Below are 17809 nucleotides of genomic sequence, written 5' to 3'. Positions count from 1 at the left end.
AATGACATTTAAATATTATTCAAAATACTCGCACCAAAACATATTAAAATGTGTTTCAATCAGTGGTGGTCCATGTCAGTGCCTTCATTCTCCGTCTCCTCCAGATGGGGGAGTGTGAATGACAAAAGAAATTGTGGGTGCAGCTTGCATTCTTGCAATCTTTGTGTTAAAAATATTGTCCCTTCCCTTCCATGGGACACAACGTCCTGTCCAGGACACGGTGAAAGTTTCTCCCCTTCCAAACATAAATTCTAAAGACACCCTCGTACCGACAAAAGAACAGTAGTGGTCAAACCCTCACTTTAAGGGAAGGCATAGGTGAAATTTTGGCAAAAATGTGACAAAAAAGGCGATTCTTAAAGACCAAGGACACCAGAATAAAATTATGTGACACATTTCCTTATTAAGATGAAATAAATGACAGGAATTTTTTCAACGTGATTTTCTTTAATTTTCGACGTGTGGAACCATTTATATATTAATTAATTAAATTGATTAAAATTACAATATCTCCAAAACTATCAAAGCTAGATAAAAGAGATTTTGCACAATGTAACTGACATATAAAAGTAGCATGTGACAAAAATTTCAGCTCAATAGATTGAAAACTGTAAGATTTAGTAATTTCACCTATGTCTTCCCTTAAACTAAGCTGCTGTCAAGCATTTTATATTACTTCCGTTGTGTGAGGTGAAGCTTGGAATGAGGAATGGTCTTTACAGTCACTTATTCAGTAGGTAATTACTGACCTATTTGCTTAAAATAGTACATTATGCAACGAGCCTATAATGGTAGTAATTAAGACGCGAGTATATTTGTTTATGAAACGAGCGCAAGCAAGTTTCGTAATTTTCATACAAGCGTCTTAATTACCATTATAGGCAATTTCATACGACTTTTTATGCTCGACCATATTTCTAACTTGAAATTATTCATAAGTATTCATGTTATGGTTATCTAAGTGAAGAGCGGAACTGACCTTCTATATTGTGAGATGTGCGCCGACCCGAAAGTATTGATTTTTTCCAAGGGACGAATATTATTGACCTTGATATAATCTAGAGAATAATATGAACATTAATATTAATATAACCTGGAAATTGATTTAGAATTGAAAAACGAGATGACAAATTCAATTTATTTGAATATTATTTACAATTAACGCTAATTATTATAGTAACAGGACATAACCTTCTGCGACGGTATTGGATTTCCAGCCTCCGTGACGTTTCGCTAATTGTCTTTCAATTGCATATCCGAGAATAATCGACACTTGCGGTTTTATAATGGTACAATGGTGATTTCTCATTGGCTGAACAACTGATCTCTAATGAATAGGTGTACTTTAATGAGGTGCATTAAAGGGCTACTACCAGGTGTATAATTACTACATTTCGGCATGGTCGGGCATAAAAATATTTAACAGACCTATCGGTAAAGAAGAAAGTAAAATGCATTCCAAATGACCTAAAAGTTCTTCAAAGTATTAAAAATGTCCAAAAATTGAGAAAAAATATAGAAATGACCTATTAGTTCAAAAACGTCGAAAAATGCAAAAAATGCGACATAAGAAATCAATTTTTTACGTTGATATTAATATAGAAAGGATTTCTATATTAATAGGCATCATCCTAATGTGAAAAATAAGAAGATGACTTTTCATTAACATCCGCCCCCTATCTATAACTTACGCTTTCTTCTCCTAAAAGACTGATTCACATCTCTACTCAATGAAGTATCCTAAATATAATAATGGAAACACAGTTTTGGGTTAAGATTTCACATGGAATTACAGTTTTATCAGCTGTCATTTCATCACTTTTTCATCTGTCACAATCATTCCTAGGATTTCAATAATTGTTCATCCAACCAGAAAGCCACAAACATTCCATTACTATTGATGTGAAACTACATTGAACTGAAATAGCTGGTCAAATATAAACCACTCAATGAGCCAGAAGTTGCGGCCCAGCTTTTCCTATACAGTACTAAAAATTAAGAACGTTGAAATCATCACTTTCAAGCCCTAAAATTTCAATCGCGTCCGTTCTCTTTGCATCACTTTTAATGTGAAGAGTTTATGCTCTTGATAGTAGACAAAACTGGTCACGTATTCAATTAATGCGCTCACATTAATTATTAAAGAGGTAACAAATCACTGTGATATCGTAAGCGGTTCATTATTATACGTAGCTACACAAATGGGGATGATTAATAAATGCGGGAGTATAAGGGTACGTACACGTTGGAGCAACGATAAACGATAAAAGAAATGAGCTAGCGACGCTTTGGTATTCTCAAAGAATCAAGTGTTCATATCGGAGCAACGAGGACGCGGGAAACGAATATTTTGATTTATCTGTAGGAGATATTCTATACATCCACTTAATGAAATAAGATATATAGGACATATCGGCTGCTAAGTTCAAGGTTAATACAACTTAAATACGTACAAAATTAAACCCGTTTCTCATCCCAAAGATAGTATAAATTCGTTGTGTTGTGGTTGGTTCTTGTGACATATGAGGAATAAATACACAACTGATCAATTTGCCAATATCTACAATAATTAATTTAATACGCCGAAATAATAATAAATCGATTAATATTCGGATATATTGATAACCACCGGTAATTAAACAGATTAATATTATCTTGATCAGAGATCATATATGAACGACAAAAGCGAAGAAAATGGAACTTTTCTTTTTCGTCCTTTTATCGTGTATCTTCGCTTTTATCGTTACTCCAATATGCACACCTCAATAACAATGCATGCTTCAATTCTCTCTGATATAGCATCGCTGCTTCTTTTATCGTTTATCGTCGCTCCAACGTGTACGTCCCCTAAGACAGAAATATTTAATTTAACATAATCTAATTCTGAAGTACTTAATCGTGGTATTAATTTCCAAATGAACCAAAATCTCTGTAATGAGATATTACTCAGTACAATTTCAAACAACTCATTGGCGTCATATTAATATGCGAAGGTGTTAATATTGGAGTTCATCTTTCACCTTACAACAGCGGTGACCAAAGCGGGTGTAGTGATTACATCGTGTAATCACAGACATTCAAACGGGTACGAGTTTGCTGTACATTGCTGTGTGTTTCTTTCTTTTTTTTTATTGGGTTATTTTACGACGCTGTATCAACATCTCAGGTTATTTAGCGTCTGAATGAAATGAAGGTGATAATGCTGGTGAAATGAGTCCGGGGTCCAGCACCGAAAGTTACCCAGCATTTGCTCATATTGGGTTGAGGGAAAACCCCGGAAAAAACCTCAACCACGTAACTTGCCCCGACCAGGATTGGAACCCGGGCCACCTGGTATCGCGGCCAGACGCGCTGACCGTTACTCCATGCTGTTTTTTTCATTCACGTACTGAAGGCAAGCAGTGGCGGTATCATATCGCTCTACAAACTCTGTCTCTACAGGCAGTAAGAGGTGGTTTTGTAAAGAATGAGAACTTTTTTGTTGATCTGTCGAAAAAAAATGTAATATGTTTACTTTGCTCAACGGTTCAATTAGGGGTATATAGAAACATTAATTGCCACGCTGAATAATGCATTATTATTATTATTATTATTATTATTATTATTATTATTACTGACCAATAAGTATGTATTTCTATGAATATTGATATTTTTAGATCTTGTCTCTAGAAGGATAAAATGATTAGGTTTGATCTTAATTTTAATCATCCTAATCTTTAGATGAGGGTAATTATTTATTAGTTATTCATTTAATAATAATATTGTAGAAAAACTGATTCAATATTATGTGCCAACGAACTGTTAAACGCCAGGAACTGACATGTCTTAAATCATAGCCAGGAAGAGAAAAATAAGTTAAATAAATATAAGGAAATCAGCCACCTAATGTTGTTTGAAATATCTCGTGCTCTAAGGCCTTTTAATAGAACAGAATTTCTCAAAAGAGTAATGATTAAAATAGCTTGAATAACTTGTCCATAAGAAGTTTTTAATTTTAAATAACTACGAATTCCTCGACCAAGTATCGAGAGAAGAATTGATAAAATTCCTGATTATATTCAAGAAGAAGTTTAAAAAAGAAGCAAGAAAAATCGTATATTATTCACTGGCTCTTGATGACAGCAGTGACATTACTGATACAGCAAAGCTTGAGATTTTTATCCGCGGGATTGATCAAGATGTTAGTACAGGAACCACCACTGGTTGTACATTTCCTCAGTCTTCTTACTTCATAGGCTGTCTGTCGCAAGTAATCACTGCAGCTCGAGTTTTGGTCACCGCTACCTTACAAGGTAAAGTCAAATATAAACATAGTAAAGAAGTAAGAAATTTAATGAGTGATATAATAGTAATAATAATAATAATAATAATAATAATAATAATAATAATAATAATAATAATAATAATAATAAATAATAAAAGCGCTTGGGCAGGGATGGCTCAAGTCTTGACCATCAGAAGAGCCGACCTGATGGTCTATTTACATTCCTAGTTCTTTGTCCACAATTTCACTAGCACTGGTTGTTGCTCCCGCTCAAAGTTGGTTGACTGCGTCCTTCCACCGTGTTCTTTGGCGTCCTATTCTGGTCCACAGTCCTCCTAGCTGCAACTTGAACTCGTCCCCCCATCTGGTTCTCGGTCGTCCACGGTTTCTCCAGCCAATTCTTGGATCACAGTGTTGCCGTGTGTGCCCATCTGGTAGGATGCATTCGCACCACGTGTCCTCCCCAGCGCCATTTCGTCCTATTAGCGAGTGTGACCACGTCCTCTACGCCGCTTCGTCGCCGTACTTCTTCGTTTCTGATTCTGTCCTTCAGGATTATTCCGGGTATTTTCCTTTCCATTCTTCTTTGGCATCTTCCTAATTTTAATGCCTGTTTCTTGGTGAGTGACCAGGATTGCGCCTCATATAGAAGTACAGGTGCAATGCAGCTGTTGAAGATCTGTCTCTTGTTCTGCAATTTCTGGCTCTTGTCCATTAGGATGAAGGACAAACTTCAAAACTTTCTCCATGCCAATGCTATTCGTCTATCAATTTCTTTATCCATAATCAGTGATATGTAAGTGTTAAAAGTTTACATAGAAAACGAATAAAGACAAAGTGATATGTAAGTGTTAAAAGTGTACACAGAAAACAAATAAAGACAATCATTAAAATCTTAGAAAACATTAAACTTTAAAAAGTTTTCAGACGACCTAATAATTCATATATCAACTCGAACGGACTTATTTTTAAAAAGCCTCGCATATATGGATTCGAGAATGGTTCTTTCCTATATGTAGTAACAACAACAACAACCACAACGACATTATTTTGTATTATTTTATTAGCTGTACACCGCCTAGCCTTCTCAATGTGGAACAGGAAGAAAATATTGAAATAAAATTTCGCGATCAAGAATGTGTCAAGGATTTTCATAACAGAAAGTATGTAATCTATGTTGTGATGTCTAATGCAGAAAAGCTAGAGCATAAATGGAATTTCTACACAAATAATGGAATTCGGAAACCAATACAAGCTGGGACTTTGAGAGGAGTCTCTGAAAGGAGTACAGTCCTGTGGTTCACCAGAATTGAACAACGTCCGTTTACTGAAGTTCCTGACCTGTAGTTCGGAGCTCACAAAAGCCATCACAACGCAGATGCGAGACTATGCAAAGTGGTGAAGAGCACAGAGGAGCTCTTCTCCCGGGGGAGGGCAGATAAAAAATCCAGCAAGCGGGACGCTGTGTGTGAACATCTCTACGGGGAAAGGACATTCTATCTTCACAAAACATTATTTCACCACACACTCAACTAATCTCTGTTAACTATCAAGGGACATAATTTTTATGTTCGGACAGTAATTACAAATCCCATTTCGTCCGACTTCAGGAGACTTTCTCTCTCTCAGGCAGTAGCTGTAAATGTAAAAATGAGGAGAGAAATTAGAACTGCCAGGCTCTGGGAATTCGTTGCTGAAACTTACGTGTTAAGCCGAGTGAGCATTGGCGAGGAAAATTATTATACCTACAAGAAGTACCTCACATACCCTCAGTTTCGAAATATCGTTTTTCAAATTCTGAAATACAAAAGAGAGCCACTGAGAACTCTCAAACTGACTGCAAAACTAAGATAAAGCAAGATAGAAAATAACTAAATAACAACGAAATAGAATAACCAGTCAAAATACATAATCAACCAAATTAAATTGCTATCCAAATTAAGTAACTAACAATACTAAATGATGAAATAAATTACATTATCAAAAATATTAAATGACGAACCAAATTAAATGACCAACAATACTGAATGACGAAATAAATTAAGTAAGTTAAATGATCAAAAATACGAAATGACGAATCAAATTAAATCACCAACAATACTGAATGACGAAATAAATTAAACGCACAAAAATACTAAATGATTAACCAACTTAAATGACCAACAATGCTCAATGACCAAATAAATTTAATGATCAAAAAATACTAAATTACGAACCAAATTAAGTGACCAACAACACTAAATGGCGAAACAAATTAAAGATAAAAAATACTAAATGACGAACCAAATTAAATGACCAATTACACTAAATGACGAAATAAATTAAATTATCAAAAATACTAAATGACGAACCAAATTAAATGACCAACAATACTAAATCGCGAAACAAATTAAATGATCAAAAATACTAAATGACGAAAAAATTAAATGACCAACAATACTAAATTTCGAAACAAATTAAAGATCAAAAATACTAAATGACGAACCAAATTAAGTGACCAACAACACTAAATGGCGAAACAAATTAAAGATCAAAAATACTAAATGACGAACCAAATTAAATGACCAATTATACTAAATGACGAAATAAATTAAATTATCAAAAATACTAAATGACGAACCAAATTAAGTGACCAACAACACTAAATGGCGAAACAAATTAAAGATCAAAAATACTAAATGACGAACCAAATTAAATGACCAATTACACTAAATGACGAAACAAATTAAAGATCAAAAATACTAAATGACGAAATAAATTAAATGACCAACAATACTAAGTGACAAAACAAATTAAATGAGCAACAACACTGAATGACGAAATAAATTGATTAAAATACTAAATGAGGAACCAAATTAAATGACCAGCAAAAGAAAGAAAGAAAGAAAGAAAGAAGAAACGAATAAAAGAAAGAAAGAAAGAAAGAAAAATGAAGGAAGAAAAAGGGGTAGCTTAAATAAACGATACAGAAAAAAATAACTAAACGTAAACTCGTGCTATTGGAGGTAGAATTAAAATATGACAAGGAATGTGTAGGCCTATGTCATTTTGCATCACGAAAGAAAGCAAAACATTATAAATCTATAGACAATATGTACTCGTACACATAAATACAACAGAAATTCGGTCTAATGTCTAGCGAACTTGCTCGTCTATGGGAACAAAACACCAATGTTTTACAAGCTAATGGCTTAGTTAATTGCTACAGAATTCGAAGTTGTTTAGTGGTAATTTTTATCTCGGACAGATTACACGCTAAACATCATGGACTATGTGTCGAGATGAAAATCAGTGCACAGCTCACGGATCATCGGCCACCCACATAACAGCTTCATGAATCATTCATTACTTGTAACGCGACGTGCAACACTGGTTTATGTCTTCACATCTGACTATAGAAGTATAGAGGATATTTCTTGTGCTCACGAGAAACCAATTTATTTGTAACGTTTATTCCTTAGCAATGATATAAGGTCGATTCAACAACAAACCAAGACGTAAGGGGTAATTAGGAAGAAGAATACATACAGTAATCGTGTTCAATTACCAACATGCTTAAAAATTGTGCTAACACTTCATACGATTACATACGTTACATGCAATAACTTGGTACATATATTTATGAAACTCTCAACATTAATATGAAAGTGCACACAGTTTTTTGATAATTTTATTGAGCTTGACGAATGTTTTTGTCAACAGTAATCTCACTAGAGGTTTTGATTTATGTAGAGAAAATCAAGCATGATTTATGTAGAGAAAATCAAAACTCGAGTGGGATTAATTGACTATTACACGATTAGAAGAAAGTATATAAAGATTACAAGAAATAATGTACTCTAATAAAAGAAAATATCAATTGTCTAACTGAAATTCTATTTCACTAATGTTAGCTTCACCAAAACGCTTGAACGGAGTCACCATTTTCAGTTGACTATCTATGCGGTAAACAAATGACGATCGCAATGCATGTTTTGTATTACCGTAAAGAATTTGCAGTTTTAAATACTGGCAAACAAAGAAACAAATGGTAGTGAGGTGGTAAAACAGAAGAAAGTATATAAAGATTACAAGAAATAAAGTACTCCAATACAATAAAATAAATATTAATTGACTTACTAAAATTATATTTCACTAATGTTACCTTCACCAAAATGTGAACAGAGCCCCATTTTCATTCGACTATATATGCGGGAAACAAATTACGATCGCGAAGCATGTTTTATAGTACCGTAAAGAATTTTCAGTTTAAATGCTGACAAACAAAGAAACAAATGCTAGGGTAGTGATAAAAACAAACAAATGCTAGGGAAGCGGTAAAATTAAACAAATGCTGGGGAAGCTATAAAACTGTGCAGTGTGCAGCCATGATTGATTAAAAGACGTCCTTTCACCTACCGTTTCATTGGTCAAAAGTAGTATGACGTAGTAAAAGTGTAATGGTCACGATAATTATTTCGAGACTGAAAGCCGAGAAGTAATTATCTCATGTCAAGAGACACGAGTTTAAATCAAAATGAAATTATCACATTCGGCTAGATAATTCACGCGCGGAAAACTGAATCTTATTACAATGTTTTCAATCCATGAAAACAGAGGTTATATACACATACATATGTAGTTCAGGCGGTTCTTTCCAAAACTTGCCTTATCTATTTTTTTTTTAAGGAAAAGAGCTTTCTTCGTTGGGCGTGAAATAATTCTATCGTAAGCAATTGTGTTAAAACGTCTTTTATCCCATAGAAATCTGTAACGAAAATTATAGCGTTATTCTGTAACTTGCCTTACCCATCGTACTTATCATTCCATAACTCGCCTAATGCAATCAACCAATAAATGAGAGACTTTTGGCATGTGATATGGCGTCACATTATTCCAGCGGTTTGTGTGTCTATGTCTACAAATATGCTTATACCAACGTTCATCGCTTCTTATTGTCTCATTATTGCGAGATACTTAACTTAACAGTTTAATTTAGAATAAGAGAGTTACATTTGTTAGAAGAAACAGAATGTATGAATTTTTTAATACAAGAGCGAATCAGATTTCATATAATTTGATATTAACGAAAATGATATAACCGTAGTTTTAGTGCGATTTAAGGCATGTAGGTTGGAATCAAACCAATTTTTAATGAATGTGATGACATTATTTACATTAAGTTAGATATTATCCCAAGTTTTACCTGCAAAAATAACAACAGTAAGGTTTCTAAATTAACTGCCAGTAAATTAATAATATAATATATTAAAAGCAAAATGGGACCAAGGACAGTCCCCTGTAGGACACCGATATTAATATTTCGAGTGCTACTAAAGCCATTATCAGTTTTGGTTGCACGTATTCTGTTACTAAGATAGGAATCAAACAATTTCAAAACTATTCCATTAATTCCGATCTTATTTAATTTTGTTAATACTAGATTATAATAAATTAATATTTATAATAATCTATGGTTCCACATTTCAATTTTACGCTTTTTATTTATTATTTTTAATCTTAACTAATTACAATCAATAACTGAAGACCTCCCCGGAAAAAAGGATGTAACATCAGATTCTTGAAATATGTGACGTAGGTGTAAAAATTTATTTTAAAACATTTTTATAACACTGAATTATTGAATCCAATGTCTGAACAAACTTGTATCCTTGTTTAGTCAAACGGTTGTGATAGTAATCATAGGCCTAATTAAATATGCCCCTGAAACTATTTCCCTTTCTTGTAAAACATGAATTACAGTTTTTTTGGTTACATCCTTATTGCAGGGAGGTCTTCAATTACTAAATGGATGTACATTTTGTTTATGCTTTTAGGATAAAATCATTGATTTTTGTAGCGTTCGTAAATGTTTGTATCTATCGAAGTAACTTCTGAACACAAGTAATACTCTTTCTGGATCCAATATATTTTAATATGTGTATTTTTACCTCTATAAATTATTATTATTATTATTATTATTATTATTAATATATTTAAATATTACTTTAAAAGAAAGAATTTTATGTCTCAAATCCTTTCAATTGAAAATATCGTAAGTTAAACTCGCGAAATAACACGAAATCTTGTGAACAGGAGAAATTTATGTTTTTTTTTTTTTTTGCAAGAATTTATTCGAAATGTGCACTAATTAATAGAAATATCATCCGATGAAGAAAGTTCTCTGCCCAAAATACTGTATGCAGGCATGGTATTGATTGGAGGTAGCTTTATTTACGATTTTGTTTGAATTATTTACTGGAATTTTTTAAAAATTTTACAAATTATTCGTATACAATCTGTTTTGCACAGATATTAACGTACGAAATTTTGAATTTTATATTTAGATCCTATTTCAGTACAGAATTAGAAATCCAGTATTGAAACCGTATTTCGAGTGACTACTCGTATTTTTAAATTTAATATACAGGGTGATTCACGAAGACTTATCGTCACTTACGGAGCTTATTTCCGAAGACATTCTGAGCAAAAAATGTCATATAAACATTTGCCCTAAACTCAATATTTTCAAAGTTACACTAATTTGAAGTTGTTGGTAAAATACCTTTTCCCTTTAGTTTTAAAGGTAAAAGAATATTACAAATAGAAAATGAACTATTCCGAATATCATTTCTTTAATTGGCTAGTGTTCTGAAGCTAAAAATTTGTTGTCAGTTGCTTTGTACAGATTTTATTTTTCAATTTTTAACTAAAAATGACATCACTCTTACGCACTTATCACAAAAATTTTTACAAATCATACGACTTTAGGAACTTGATTCTTTACAGTTTAATTATGCATCCTAATGTACAGTCTAGAATAATTTACAAGGGTGGCGTGAATTGTAACAATTGTTGTGATAAATGTTTAAGAAAATATAATTTTGCAGCTAAAAATTGAAAAAGAATTCTGTACGAAGAAACTATGCAATTCACAACACATTTTTAGCTTCAGAATACTAGCTAATTAAAGAAATCATACTCGTGAATAGTTAATTCTTTATCTGTAATATTCTTTTACCCTTAAAACTAAAAATAATGGTATTTTAAAACAATTTCAAATTAGTGTAACTCTGGAAATATTGAGATTAGGACACATGTTTATATGACATTTTTTGCTCAGAAGTCTTCGGAAATAAGCTCCGTAAGGGACAGTAAATCCTCGTGAATTATCCTATATATGAGAAATAGCCTGAATATTTTGCGACTGTCTATTAGTTTTTATTATTATTATTATTATTACTATTATTATTACTATTATTATTATTATTATTATTATTATTATTATTATTATTATTATTTACTTTTTACTTATGGCTTTTAAGGAACCCGCAGGTTCATTGCCGCCCTCACATAAGCCCACCATCGGTCCCTATACTGAGCAAGATTAATCCAGTCTCTACAATCATACCCCATCTCCCTCAAATCCATTTTAATATAATCCTCCCATCTACGTCTCGCCTTCTCCAAAGGTCTTTCTCCCGCCTGCCTCCCAACTTATATGCTATTCTGGATTCACCCATACGTGCTACATGCCCTGTCCATCTCAAAGTCTGGATTTAATGTTCCTAATTATGTCAGGTGAAGAATACAATGCGTGCAGTTCTGCGTTGTGTAACTTTCTCCATTTCCCTGTAACTTCATCCCTCTTACCCTCAAATATTTTCCTAAGCACCTTATTCTCAAACACTCTTAACCTATGTTCCTCTCTCAAAGTAAGAGTCCAAGTTTCACAAACATACAGAACAACCGGTAATATAACTGTTTTATAAATTATAACTTTCAGATTTTTTGACAGCAGATTAGATGACAAAAGCTTCTGAACCGAATAATAACAGACATTTCCCATATTTATCCTGCGTTTAATTTCCTCCCGAGTGTCATTTATATTTGTTACTGTTGCTCCAAGATATTTGAATTTTTCCACCTCTTCAAAGGATAAATTTCCAATTTTTATATTTCCATTTCGTACAATATTATTATTCACGCAAAGAATTGCCCGGTAATAAATTGTAAGTAAATACTAAATATACAAACGTCCTATAGAGTCCCTTGATGTTACAGACCTCTACTCTTTGTGGGAATATTCAATTATGTAGGCTACATTACACGACAAGAGTCAAAATCTTAAGGCTGGTTCACAATAAACCGGGAATGAAAACGACAACGAGAACGGGAACGGAAATATTGTTAAAATAAATGTATTTAAATGTGAACATTCACAATTAACTATTGTGAACGCTCAAATTTAAATACACTTACTTTAACATTATTTCCGTTCTCGTTCTCGTTGTCGTTTTCATTCCCGGTTTATTGTGAACTAGCCTTTATTTTTAATGCAAAATAACAATGAATTTATGTGTTTGTGCGAAATAACATCGAAATTAACCAATTCTTATACCGAAATTCAAGATTTTTATTCCCCTTAATGATAATAAGGTCCCTGAGCCAAATAACGCCACCCTATTAAAATTTGTTAACGACACAAGTTTTCGGTAGTGCACTACTGTAGCCTGCATTCGCTTGCAATCTAGTGATGTAATGAATTACTAGCTATCCGCTGACATTTACGAGTGACATGATATTCCATCATTATCCTGTTGTGTGTTGATAGTGAATGGCTGTTCTTATATCGAGATAAGAGGCAATATTTTATTCTGTGTGTTGAGCAAATAATAACTATATTAAACTATATATTTTCGTGATCCTTAAACATTCTTCTATGTATAGAAAGTATTTGCTATCTATAAAATTGGAAAATGTTAGAGAAACAGGCATGTCATGTTATCAAGTACTCAGTAGCGCTTTAACGCCATGTGGCGTTAAAGGTCTACAGACAAAATTTTAGGTTATGTTAGTACTAATGCTGACAGTATAGCATCAGTGTGAAAACATCAGGAAAATCACTAAACTTTCAACTTGCAAATGTTCAGAATGTGCAATGATGATATTGGTTCAATTGCTTATCGAACTCTTATTTTATTTTTTTTTTTACATACCGTAACTTAATTTTTTTGTTTTACTTATAGGAAAACATTCATATTAAACTAAGGTAAATGCTTTTGTATTTAATAACTTTCTACTATGTCACATTGTCTCCTATTTTTTTAAAGTAAGGAGTCACTGGAAAACCTTTTCCTAATCCATCTGGTGTTTGAGTTTCAGATCAAGAATCTTTCATTAGTATTGAGTAATTTTGTACCATTTATTAACAGAAACTCAAATTTAGTCGCTTAGTTCAATTTGTGTTGCTTAGGAAAAATATAATTCATTAACAATTATAAGTGTATAGGTTACTAGAAAATAGGTGGCGTTAATTGGACAACCTGTTCCTAATAACGCCAGTTTACAGAGTTTTCCTATTTGAGTTCTAATTCTTGTTCGGTATATAATATATCCATTTTCATTGTGCTATTTTGTAAAGATAAGATTACAGTTTCTATTTCATAATTTTCGTGTTTGTACATAACTTATTTTCAGAGCAAAAGTGACTGAAGTGTTAAGGTGGCGTTATTTGGTACGTGTACCTTACATAAAAAATGAAGTAATAGTTATATGAAATTTGGAAACAAAAAGCCAACTACGGTATTCGAAGAAAGTCAGCCCTTGAATACCTTCCACCACACATCTCGTAGGATATCTTTAGACCTAAATCAAGATGTGATCCCCTTTATTGAGTAGCTACAGACAGGCTTCGCTGTGATGGGGAAGTAACAGTTTTATCACGAGTTTCGAACTAGACTTACACGCGCCTTATGCTGGCGCCTACGTCGTGTGATGAATGGTCCGTGGATCGCCATTAAGTCAACAAACTCTGCCCAAGGTTGAAGAGTACGCTCTCTAGCATAGGGAAGTGAACCTTATTGCAGACGTGACCTCACATTTCATTGTACAATGGGTGTGACCGTAAACACTACAAGGAGCGGAAGAAATTAAAAAACAAAAAAAGGGTGGGGTTCAATTAAAGGGAATATCTGACGAGGAAAGTGCGTACTATTACATTTACTTCATTTATATTATTGTGGATATATTAAACGGATTAAAAAACAAAAAGAACTTTAAGGGGAGACGATGTTTTCAATACAGTAGGAAACCAGAGAACTAAAAAAAGCTTTGAAATACATTTTGATATGTGAAAAATAAATTACATGAAAATTAACGCACATTTATGCCCTTGTCAGCTAATGCGACGCTATTTTTAAAACTCTGGTGCAAAGGATTTTCAAGAGGAGAGATGATTAAATATGGTGGAAACCCAGAAAGTTATATTAAAACAATTTCTATGCAATATTCTTTGATACGTGAAAAATATATTACATAAAATTTAACGCGCACTTATAGTCTTGTTAGATGCCGTAACGTCATTTTTAAAGCTCTAGTGCACAAAATTTCCAAGGGGAAAGGATGATTAAATATAGTGGAAAACCTGAAAATTAAAAAAAAAAAAAACAAAAAATGCTTTGCAATATTCTTTGATATGAGAAAAATATATTAGGCTTACATAAAATTTATTGCGCACTTATGGCCTTGTTAGCTGCTATGACGTCATTTCTGAAACTAGTGCACAAAAGTTTCAAGGGGAAAGGATGATTAAATATACTGGGTGTTCATTTCAATGTGTGCCATGACGTCACTGTTTTGAGTCAGCGATTTGAAGCGAGTTTCAGCTTTTATGTCAGAGAAGCTGCTATTAATCAAGGCGTTCAATCTGAACTTGAGAACGTGTATGGTATAACTTGAACGTCGTAGCAACAGATGGCGGTCTGTACTGTCTGTGTGCTACCATAACCTCTTTCGAACTGTGTTTTGCGCGGCTAAGTCGTACGCAGGGTATTTGTTATCATCGGTTGCGTACGGCAACATTCCACAATACAAATCAAATGCTCCGTGTCCATGTTGACCGTCGAAGTTAATGTCAACAAATACTGTACGTTAGTAATCGTCTTAACTCCCTCCCCATATCCCGACAGTAAGAAAAAAACTAACCTCAGTACGTGTTTCCAAACAGTTCACATTCCTGCTACTACAGGCGTTACCGTATATATCAGTAAGTACGCTTCAGAATGAACGCCGTACTTGCTAGGCAACTTCTCTGATACATATGTAATACAACGCTGCGGAAGTGTAGGAAGATTGAATTTTCTAGGCTCGTCGATTAGCCATATGACGGCATACAGCGAGCCATGACACACTTTGAACTTTGATATGTGAAAAATATATTACATAAAATTTAATGCGCACTTATGGCCTTGTTTGCTGCTGTGGCGTTATTTTTAAAACTCTAGTGCACAAAGTTTTCAAGGGGGAAGGATGATTAAATATAGTGGGAAACCAAAAAACACAAAAAAATAAAAACAGAAAATGTTTCGCAATATTCTTTGATATGTGAAAAATATATTACATAAAATTTAATGCGCACTTATGGCCCTGTTAGCTGCTGTGACGTCATTTTTGAAGCTCTAGTGTACAAAATTTTCAAGGGGAAATGATGATTAAATATAGTGGAAAACCAGAAAAAAAAAACAGAAAATGCTTCGCAATATTATTTGATATGTGAAAAATATATTACATAATATTTAATGTGCACTTATGGCTGTAACGTCATTTTTAAAGCTCTAGTGCATACAATTTTCAAGGGGGAAGGATGATTAAATATAGTGGAAAAACAAAATATAAAAAAAAAAACAAAAATATTTTGCAATATTCTTTGACATGTGAAAAATATATTATATAATATTTAATGCGCAGTTATGGCTTTGTTAGCTGCCGTAACGTCATTTTCAAAGCTCTAGTGCACACGATTTTCAAGGGGGAAGGATGATTAAATATAGTGGAAAACCAAAAAATAAAAAAAACGAAAAATATTTCGCAATATTCTTTGATAGGTGAAAAATATATTACATAAAATTTAATGCGCACTTATGGCCTTCTTGGCTGCTGTGACGTCATTTTTAAAACTCTCGTGCACAACGTTGTCAAGGGGGAAGGATGATCAAATATAGTGGAAAACCAAAAAATACAAAAAAATTAAAACAAAAAATGCTTCGCAATATTCTTTGATATGTGAAAAATATATTAGGCCTACATAATATTTAATGCGCACTTATGGCCTTGTTAGCTGCTATAACGTCATTTTTAAAGCTCTAGTGTACACAATTTTCAAGGGAGAAGGATGATTAAATATAGTGGAAAACCAGAAAAATAAAAAAAAAAACCAAAAACAAAAAATGCTTCGCAATATTCTTTGATATGAGAAAAATATATTAGGCGTACATAAAATTCAATCTGCAGTTATGGCCTTGTTAGGTGCTGTTACGTCATTTTTAAAGCCCAAATTCCGCTACAGTTGGGCACACTCGGTACGACGGGAACTGAGCGTTAAGCTAACTTACTTGTTGGCGTTGGAGTCCTCCGCCTTGGGTTGATTAGTCTTGTCGTCGGTCGGCGTCGAGGCAGGTTCAGGCGCCGCTGATTGTCTCGCCGGAGACAGCTTCGTCACTGCAACAGGAGACACTCTCTCTTAAAACTGACAGCGCATACAATGCTTCGGAAAGTCTTTCACTAAGCGTTTCATTTGTTAGCAACAAATACAAGAGACCGGTATACACATTTGTCACATTTCTTAATCTCTCGGATCAAATGAACCTAAGTACCTCTCTACTGAAACCTGAAGGTCTCCTACACTGATTTGTTGAGAAAGGGAGGTGAATGTAATTAATAAGTTTCTACGGGTATATTTTCTGCCCCAGAAATAATACACAAATAATGTAGAACAGGTATGCATTCTACTTCACGTTGAAAGTGTTGACATTTATTTCTTCAATGAAATATGATGTAAGTTAATATTAAGATATGTAGCCGCCACGGTGGTGTAGTGGCTAGAGCACTGGAGTACTCCCGATTTATACAGCCAGCGCCAGCGTTTCCGGCGTGTGTCCTTAAGTACAGTACGGTTATTTAGTCCTGACAGTCCCCGGCAATGTGCGCCTGGGTCAGGCGAGTCCATTTAATTTCGCCAAGGGATGTTTGGGTTAGTCAGTCGCTTGCCTTCAGAGCGAGCGGTAGAGCGGTATGTTTCTAGTATAATTAAGCTGTACTGCATTCCTTTACCGACCGCTCATCCTTATCTCTACTGCGGAGCTCTCCCCACTACTCCTATTACTTCCCCTCTTTCGCGTCGCTGAGCTGTCAGGACTAAATAATCGGTCTGTAAAAAGCTAGTCAATGAGCACTTGTTGCCAGTGTAGCTGAGAATGGTACCACTCAAATACACGTCACGTCAGAAATCTGGCAATCACAGTGTTTGTTCTCAGTCTTATTGTTCACTGACAGCGCTCAAGGTAAGATACTCGCACTTCGCGCTATGGGGCGTGTCCTTGGGTACTTTTCCCACTCACTGATATCTGTTGCCACTTCGGCTGAGAGAGGGTGGCACCTCCTAAACAGAAGTCTCGTCAGCAGTCTGCCAATCATAGTTGTCAGCTTTCATTTCCACATAATGCGACGAAGATTAAATACTCGATCTCAACGTTCCCATTACTTATTTCACAAGCCAGAAACGGTGGC

At 34.0% G+C, this 17809-nt stretch overlaps 1 protein-coding gene across 1 annotated transcript in view; it reads right to left on the bottom strand.

The window, feature by feature from the left end:
* Fife (regulating synaptic membrane exocytosis protein fife) overlaps positions 1–17809 on the bottom strand; it is a 1049884-nt gene that overhangs the window by 462825 nt on the left and 569250 nt on the right. The window contains exon 5 of the mRNA XM_069845197.1: positions 16636–16741. Within this exon, the coding sequence (XP_069701298.1) occupies positions 16636–16741 (106 nt within the window). The remainder of the gene's footprint in view (positions 1–16635; positions 16742–17809) is intronic.

This window comes from Periplaneta americana, chromosome 14 (assembly GCF_040183065.1).
Source record: "Periplaneta americana isolate PAMFEO1 chromosome 14, P.americana_PAMFEO1_priV1, whole genome shotgun sequence".
Classification (NCBI taxonomy): Eukaryota; Metazoa; Arthropoda; class Insecta; order Blattodea; family Blattidae; genus Periplaneta; species Periplaneta americana.
The sequence above is the reverse complement of the archived record's forward strand: the minus strand, read 5'-3'. Positions and strand labels throughout refer to the sequence as shown.